This window comes from Cebidichthys violaceus, unplaced genomic scaffold (assembly GCF_023349555.1).
Source record: "Cebidichthys violaceus isolate CVI_PGR_0920_01 unplaced genomic scaffold, fCebVio1.0.p SCAF_7, whole genome shotgun sequence".
Lineage (NCBI taxonomy): Eukaryota > Metazoa > Chordata > Actinopteri > Perciformes > Stichaeidae > Cebidichthys > Cebidichthys violaceus.
The window spans coordinates 846,692-855,509 of NW_027176927.1; the positions used below are offsets into that span (position 1 = coordinate 846,692).

An 8,818-nucleotide genomic window follows, 5' to 3' on the forward strand; every position below is an offset into this window, starting at 1 on the left:
AATGATGTCGCATACCTGCTCAAACTGCTGCTCCTGCTCTACAAAGTCATCTCAGCTGTTTGTACAAACTCCAAACACAACTCAGACAAAGCTACATATAGTACCAAATATCAAAATCCATATAGCGTCCCCTAGGCAGACCCACTCGCCACATTTATGCCAATAACGTTTTGAAAAAGTCATTCAATGCTAACACCCGTTAGCTCAGGAGATCGCTAGCAACCAAACGGTCGCAGCCATGTTTTTCACATTCCGCTACGACACAGCCTCGCAGTGTTACTTACAAAACAAAGCCATCATCATAATCCGCGTTATCGATCACATCATAAACCAGCTCCTTCCTTTGAGATGTTCTGCAGCAAAAAATTATATTAATCCGTTCATGTTTACTATCTATCTGCGCAGCGGACGCCGCTCTGTGTGAATTCAAAGGTCCCGCTGAGCTCATGGGCCTCGTGTGTCTGCTAGCTGAAGGGGGAGGGTGAAGCGCGAGCGGCTCCTGCCCCGTGTCTAAGCGGGGAAGTCGTACGCACCTAACACGGTGGTCACTCCGTCGGCTGTCCCACCGGCAAGGATTAGATTCCTTTTTCCGCTGTCGGGACAATACCGTCGGTCTTTTATCTCACCCCGTGGCTTAATCGTTAGGATTTCGGAATTATTGTATTTTTAAGAGTCTTTTACGGCAAAGCCCTAGGCGCTCTTAATGGCATGCAACTCTAACACCCTGTATGTAATAGTTATGTACTTTGTCTGTACTTTACTATTGCCTATTGTGAACATTCTCACCATTTTATGACTAACTCTGCCATGTCTTCACCCAGGGAATTTACCTTAAGCTCCTCTGCATGCTTCAGTCGTCACATCTCATCACACCATTTATGGACAGGAGAAGAGGGTTAAATTGTTTTAAAGGACCAGAATACTTTATTTGGCTTCAGACACAAATGGTAAGGCTGTGTTTTTATTCAAGTTTCTCACATAACAATCACATACTACAATCTCAAGTCAATGAAACAGTCTGTGTGCTACAACAACTAATTCTAACACTCCTACTCTGAAGGGGTCTTTCCTCTAATCAGTTTTCACTCATTTGCAATGCTGTATAATCCAGGTCTCTCCTCCCCTCCTCTTCTCTTCTCTCTGCTCTGCTCCACTGTCTTCCTGCATGTTTTTTGCAGGCTCTCACAGTCAGCTCTCTGACATTCCTACGTTTTTGGGGGTCTATCTTTCCTCTTCCTCATGCTTCCCTCTCTGATAGCAGAAGGGTCTTCTGTCCTCCTATAAATGGGTAAGACAGCAAATGGGTCTTCTTGTCTATTCAAGAAGTCTATCCCATTCTGTAGTTGTGAAAATATACTTTTATATTTTCATAAGTTTCTACGATCTCTCAATAAGGGTTATACGTCTCAGCAAATCGGATTTTAGAAATTTGACGTTTCTTATTCTGATTGGCTAACGGATTCTGTCAATCAAAGTCACGTTGGGTCGTCTCAACAGAGCAGGCTGTGACACGTCTATGGAAGGTTCATTGGGTCAAATCGGCTCTTCACACAGTCTGTAAGGCCCTGGAAGAGAAACAAACTGGAATTCAGACGAGAAAATCCCATGGATGACAGACATAAACAGTCTCAGAGAGGATGCAGGCTCTCAAAATGATGCCAAACTGCTGTAATTGGATAGATTGAACACTATTAGTGATAAAAGAAGTGAAATATATCATTATATACTCTATAAAATTACAATGGAACAAGATTACATTTTGGTTGACCTCGTCTGACCTCTCTGTACTAGATCAAGATGTACTAGATAAAGCTTCACTTTATCAAAGTAAACATTTGTTTAGAGACCCTCAACATATAGTGCTATGATCTGGGAGAGCTTGAAAGCTCGTATCTACAGGATTTCTAAAAAGAAATGTCCTGTAATTGCTTTTTTTTCCAGGCCAATATTAGAATTTTCAATTTGTGCTGTGTGCCATCTTAATTTACTCATAACCAGTAACATATATACTGATATTTACACATATCAACACATCTCACAAGTATTAGGGTTATTTTAATTCCAAAGGTATTCAAATAGCCCTTACAGTTGCAACGCTACACTCATTATCGTATGGGTATGCTATTTTCGAGCTGAGGCCTAAAAATAGGGCTAGGGTCCAGAAGGTTTTAATAAAGAGTTTAATGACACGGCTGTTCAGTACATCTGTGCGTTTTAGTTCCAGTAAGAAGTCCTTCTCCATTCATGGATGAATATAAAATAGCTATAACTTTGTGATTCTGTCTAGGCCAGCAGAGAAGGCTTTGCTGGCCCTTACGGCCCACCACTGGATGGCCTATGAAAAATGGTAAGAGATACAAATAAGTGTAATAGAAAGAAATGAGAAACGGTTGAAGAAAGATCATATGCAAGACCGTCACTTGATCTGCAGACAGACTCTCTGACATAACAAACTGATGGTTTAAATAATTCTGTTTTTGTTTTCTTTTGTAAGTATAAGAGATAAGACAGACACCATTATCCAGCATTCTTTATGTTTTTCCCACGCTTTGACTTTTGACTTTCTTGAATTAAGTGTCATGCTTTGTCTCCTCCAACATTCCTCTCATTTTACCCCAAGCTTAGGACCAAAGTTTAAATGCTGAATATATCTTAAGAAAACAAGTATTTGTACTTAGCTGTCACAAATACTGCATTGACATTTACCATTTATTTAACCTTTATTCAATATTCCTTTTCAGTGATTAAAACCTATACCATCAATATTAATGAAGCTAATATCAGTACTGGATAAAGTAGAGCTTGCTCCCTTCTCAAAGTAAGTAAAGGTGTAGATGCACAACTGAAGGAACAACACAGCAGGTAACGTACAAGAGCGTGTGTGTATTTAAGAGAATGGACACCACCTAGTGGCAAACAATGTCATTACAGTCCTGCAACACAGCATACCCTCACCAGAGTTATAATTAGGTGTTGATTCAAATCTATTATTATGTGCATCACATTCATATCAATGAGAGTAGGCTTAATAACGGAATACAAAAATGTTTGCAATCAATTTTTGTATTTCCTACGACCTACGTTCTCCTACAGGTATGGTAAATGTGATGAAGGTGCTGGAGAGGCTGGTCTTGGCCCACCTCCGACCGCAGGTGAAATCATCGCTGGACCCTCTGCAATTTGCATACCAGCCTCATGTGGGAGTGGACGATGCCATCATTTACCTGCTGCAACGAGCTCAGTCGCACCTGGATGGAACCGGTGGCTCTGTGAGAATCACTTTCTTTGACTTCTCCAGTGCATTTAACACCATCCAACCAGTGCTACTGAGTGAGAAGCTGCGGGAGGTGGGGGTTAACGCGTCCACCGTCTCCTGGATCATTGACTACCTCACAGGCAGACCACAGTTTGTCCGACTGGGCCGTGTGCTGTCTGACACGGTGGTCAGTGATACTGGAGCCCCACAGGGAACTGTTCTGTCTCCCTTCCTGTTCACCTTATACACCACTGACTTCCAGTACAACTCGGGGTCATGCCATCTGCAGAAGTTCTCTGATGACTCTGCAGTGGTCGGGTGTATAAGGGACGGACGGGAGGAGGAGTACAGGGCAGTAGTGGATGACTTTGTGGAGTGGGCCGGTAGAAATCACCTGCTTCTGAATGTGGCCAAGACCAGAGAGATGGTGGTCGACTTCAGGAGGAGGACGACGGCTCCACAGCCACTGAGACTTCTGGGAGAGGACGTGGACATGGTGAAGGAGTACAAGTACCTGGGTGTCTCCATCGACAGCAAACTGAGCTGGAAGGCCAACATCAACGCTGTGTACAAGAAGGGGATGAGTCGACTCTTTTTCTTGAGGAAACTTCGATCCTTCGACGTGTGCAGCAAGATGTTGGAGATGTTCTACCAGTCTGTTGTGGCCAGTGCACTGTACTTCGCCGTAGTCTGCTGGGGGAGCAGCATTGGAGCCGGAGACACCAACAGACTTAACAAACTGGTTAAGAAGGCCGGCTCCATCATCGGCTGTAAACAAGACTATCTGGAACAGGTGGTGGAGAGGAGGACACTGAAGAAACTATCATCCATATTGGATAACCAGGACCACCCTCTCCACCACCTACTGCAGGGACAGAGGAGCACTTTCTCCAACAGAATGATCCAGCTCCGCTGTCATAAGGACAGGTACAGGAGAACATTCCTGCCTACTGCTATAAGACTGTACAATAAATCACCTCAGGCCAAATCAAATCGTTAAACCTCTGCACTACTGTTTATTTAGTTGATTTAATATTATTCTGTTCTATTCACTGTGTATATAGTGTGCATTTTTTATATAACATCTTTACTATATTATAATTGTATATATTGTGACGTGTATTTTTCTTTTCCTTTTTATAGAATATTAAGATTTTTTTACCTTTGACCTATTGCTGCTCTGTAACCTATTGCTGCTTGTAACAAAATAATTTCCCCTCGCGGGATCAATAAAGTTAGTATCTATCTATCTATCTATCTATCTATCTATCTATCTATCTATCTAAATGGTAGTGTTATGATCATTCAAAGCATGCATCCAGGCATGCAGATGGTTTGGGTTATAGCGATGACTTCCTCCCAAATACAATTGAAGTGAATGGAATTTCTTTTGGCAGGCTCACAGGAAACCGGCATTTGAAAATTAAAACTTTATCCACTTTCAAATTCTTTAGACAGTCTTCACCATTTTTACATTCTTATAAAAATGTGTATAAAACTCGTATACAATTGTAAATAAAGTTGTAAAATGACTGAAAGGACCGGAATTTAATAGCCATTGTAATATGCAAATTTTCCAGTGGCTTATTTGTAACATTTTCAGCAAAACGTATAGGGGGGATACAAATTCCTCCAGAGTGATTTTTCGGTCCGCTCTAAAACATAACCCGTCTCTATAATGCAGTGTCTCTGCTGCGCCATCTCGTGTTTTATTTTGTGTACTTCAGATTGTGCGTACTGTAATACCCTTGGTGAATATGGAGAAGTTACTACTATCCCAGAAAGGCCATGCTGATGATTTAGTTTTAATCTGCCAAGAGTTTGAGATGTCTGTCTCCTCAATGAAGTGAATGGAATCTCATTCTTGAAATTTGAAAAACTCAAAAACATTGTCAACATTTTTACCTTTATTGAAGAAAGTTTACATAAAGTTTATAATCCAGAAGTTGATAAAAGAGCGGACGGAACTTTCTCTTCAGCATATAATTGCAGTGTATTTGTGATTAGAAATAAAGCAGTTTTGATTTGTTTTAAGCTGATATGTTGAAGGATTACAATGATGTGTTGCTTATCATACTCCTACACCATCCTCTTGTGTTTGGATGCATGATTAATAGATTTTAAGCACCAGGACTGGTCATGAGGACTTCCTTCAACACTGGCTGGTAAATGTCCTCATCTCTGCCTCCCTGCTGACACACAACAAAGTAAACTTACATAAAGTGACAACATGACAAAGTTCAAGAAAGTCAACTTTATAGTGTTACTCATGTTGTATACTACACTCACTGATCTAACCACATACTGTACACCTACTACAACTACTTCCATTACTAACGCTGATGTTGGATTTCCTGCAGATGCTAGGACTACTACTTAAAGTACTATTGATCAGTAATTGACGTGGATTGTGCTCGGGTGTGTTCGTACCTCTTCCTTCCTCATGTTGAAGAGAGCTCTGATGCCCAGAACAGTGACGCCGATGCAGACGCACAGCTGGAGGACAGTCAGGACGATCATAGTAATGTCCATGGCTGTCATCAAACGCTGATACACGACAAGAAAGAAAGAAAAAGAAGGAATTCAGTTTGATTTGCAGATATTTTAAACTAAACTTTAAAATGTGAACGTTAATGATTTATCAGGTACAATCGAATGCAGACAGATTCCTGCACTATGAAACTGCCAAAGTCGGTTTAGAATTACACGATCAAGACTCCGCAGAATGCTCCATACTGTATGATTGTGTTTTCAAGTTTAACATTAAAGGCTGGAAAAATTCAATATTTTTGTTATTGTCAACAAATCTCATTAAAGGACAAAAATAAATATTGAATTCAAATTCCTCTGAGTTCCATTCTTTTCCATAGATTATCTATTTATTTTTTTAAAAACAGCTGAAAATAGTCCCAACAAATGCTCTATTAACTCCTCTGAGTAACAATTGCTGAAGACTACATTGTCCAGGTTTTGTGGAGCCATTAAATAAAAAAAGAAATCTAAATATGTAGGAAGTTTTTTAATGATTTATGACTTCAGCAGAAACGACTGCGCTTGGAGCTGAGAGCCACAGACAGAGTAAAGAAGTTGAAAAATGCGGATAGACGGGCTGAACTAACATTATTGGTTCGTTGTTTTTAACAGGATGTGTTGACAACAACAAAAATAAAAACAGCTTCATCCTTTAAAGGTATGCTTACCTGGAAAAAGTATCTCACATATTTGCAGTTGTCACCAGAACGATGAGCATTGTACCCGTCACAAAACCTGGCGTTAGAGACATCGTTAATGTCTGTGGCATACATCCCAATGCCAACAACGGCGAAGATAGATCCAACTATGTTCACCAACACAGCAAAGCCCACCTGAGAGGAAAGAATACGTTATTCTTTTGACTTCACAGTGTCCCTTTTTCTTCTTTTCGTTAAATCTTAGTTTCAAACAGACAGGAGTGGACATTTATTTATTCATTTGGCGCCGGGTGCACAAGAGGGAGCAGGGAGTTCAAAATGTTATGATTGCAACAAATGCATTCTTCAATTTCATAATCAAAAACATTATTCATGAGCAAAGATCTGCTGCCTGTTTCATAATATCCGACAGAATATAAAGTGAAAATACGAGAAGAGACTGTTGGTCAGAATGACGCTGTTTTATAACGTTATTGTTAATTCTTTAACCTGACAGCGAGGAGAAAATGAGGTCACTGATTGACAGGCACATGCAGATGAACTAATGCAGAGAACTTCTGCAGCTGCATTTAAGTCACAGCCCACGTCATCCTCCGACCCCCCCCAGCCAGACCAGCCGCACCAAACGCTTCAGTAAGAGAGCCAGGATAAGAGGTGCATGTCTGAAAGGGCCTTTAGTCTTTACTTACCAAGCAAGGACAGGGGAACCGGTTGGCAAGAAGGGACAGGATTCCAGCTACGATGAACTGAAGAGAGGACATGAGAAAAAGAAGCCAGTGATATTTCCACGAGTTATTCTTCAAACAGCCAATGGAGCGTTTAAATGCATTTTAAAGTTCTGGTAATTGTGTCCGTTTCATGAGGCGTTACAAAAACATCAACAAAACCCCTGCTTTTGCCTTGGCTCTCTATAGTAATATGAAACCAAAGCAAAAGAATATTCTCCCAATATTATTTTACCACGCCGCCCAGCCAGTATGCAGCTCCCAAATGGGCAAAATCCTCAGGATGAAGGCTTGTTCGTCCTGGCCCAAGTCCGATGTTGAACAGGCCCACCATGATCTGTATAGTCTGTAAAAGATTCAAAACATTTAAATCTCTTTGTTTTAGACCTGGACATCTTAAGACTTTTAATAAACAGTTTCTCTCACCCCAAGAGCTGAAATTGTATTGCTCTGCATCAGCACCTTGTACCCTGAGGAGCACATCGGACTGCAGCAAAGAGTCTTGAGGATTTGACACAGAGGTGGTAACATGCTCTTACTGTCAGTCGCCACGGTGAACACAGTCACTCCCTTGTCTCCGACAACATCTCTCACACCTGCAACATGACATGGAGATTTCGGGATGGACGGCTGGATAGATGGAGTATTTATTAATCCCGTTGGGGGAATTGGCAGAGTTAGGGCAGCTCACTCACACATACATCACAAAACAAACACCGTAGGGACACGGTGCAAACACCTGCAGATTTATAGATGGCAGATTATGGACTTTTTAGTAATAGCCAGCAGAGGGTCAGTGTTTTGGTACTCCAGTTATTGCATAAGGATTTTCTTTATTTTTTGTTTACATCGAATAAAACTACTTTTGACTACAAACTACGAGCCTCATCATTGGACAGCTAACAAGACAACTTTAGCCTGCAAGAGCACGTAAGTTGGACATGAAGTGGCCAAGAAGGACGGTAAAATAAGCTGCCACTATAGGAGCCTTTAAACAATAACAAAATACTAACAACAAATCAACACCTCCTACACAGAAACGAGTCTAGCTTTCCGTCTCCTTGGTAACAGAAGTGAAACTCCTTCCTCCCTGTTATGTATCCATGGAGATGAAATGTTTGGCTTCAAATCGAAGATTGAAGCCAAACAGTTAAGGACAGTCGGTGTATATCTACCAGAGATCATCTAACAGAGACCATCTTCAACACACAACAACAGTCTTTTTAAAGACATATATTCTACCGATACCATCGGTCTTTTTCAAGACTCTTCTGTTAGCGCCATGGACATCCGCAAGAACGTTCCTTTTCAAGACTCTTCTGTTAGCGCCATGGACATCAGCAAGAACGTTGAGTGCAAGATCACAGTATGTAATGCTCAGGGCACCAGTAGCATCATAATAAAGCCTACTGCTACACCCAGTGCCATCTCCCCACCGCCGCAGGCCGCTACACCCGGTGCCGTCTCCCCACCGCCGCAGGCCGCTACACCCGGTGCCGTCTCCCCACCGCCGCAGGCCGCTACACCCGGTGCCGTCTCCCCACCGCCGCAGGCCGCTACACCCGGTGCCGCTCCTCAGGGCCGACCTCTGAAAGCCAATCCTCTTAAAGTGAAGCTCACCCTTGCCAACGCCGAGATTGAGCGCC

General features: G+C 41.9%; 1 protein-coding gene across 2 annotated transcripts; it reads right to left on the reverse strand.

The window, feature by feature from the left end:
- Window positions 1-5,145: 5,145 nt before the first annotated feature.
- Window positions 5,146-8,025, reverse strand: LOC137891687 (high affinity immunoglobulin epsilon receptor subunit beta-like). Of its 2 annotated transcripts, none has more exons than XM_068736419.1 (6): window positions 7,599-8,025; window positions 7,408-7,518; window positions 7,137-7,193; window positions 6,457-6,621; window positions 5,687-5,803; window positions 5,146-5,448 (listed from the first exon to the last, which is right to left on the reverse strand). In XM_068736419.1, the coding sequence occupies exons 1-6, from the start codon at window positions 7,701-7,703 to the stop codon at window positions 5,377-5,379; spliced, it is 627 nt and encodes a 208-aa protein (XP_068592520.1). In that variant the 5' UTR covers window positions 7,704-8,025; the 3' UTR covers window positions 5,146-5,376. The 2 variants fall into 2 exon arrangements, with proteins under 2 accessions (XP_068592520.1, XP_068592522.1); XM_068736421.1 differs by having other exon boundaries at window positions 5,146-5,445; window positions 7,599-8,014.
- Between the last annotated feature and the right edge of the window lie 793 nt (window positions 8,026-8,818).

Excerpts from the sequence above, each read along its gene's own strand:
- LOC137891687 (XM_068736419.1), bottom strand. The coding sequence starts at position 7,703 with ATGTTACCACCTCTGTGTCAAATCCTCAAGACTCTTTGCTGCAGTCCG. Across the intron at positions 7,194-7,407 it reads CATACTGGCTGGGCGGCGTG|TTCATCGTAGCTGGAATCCT; the intron begins GTAAAATAATAT and ends TCCTCTCTTCAG. Across the intron at positions 5,804-6,456 it reads ATGTGAGATACTTTTTCCAG|CGTTTGATGACAGCCATGGA; the intron begins GTAAGCATACCT and ends GTCGTGTATCAG.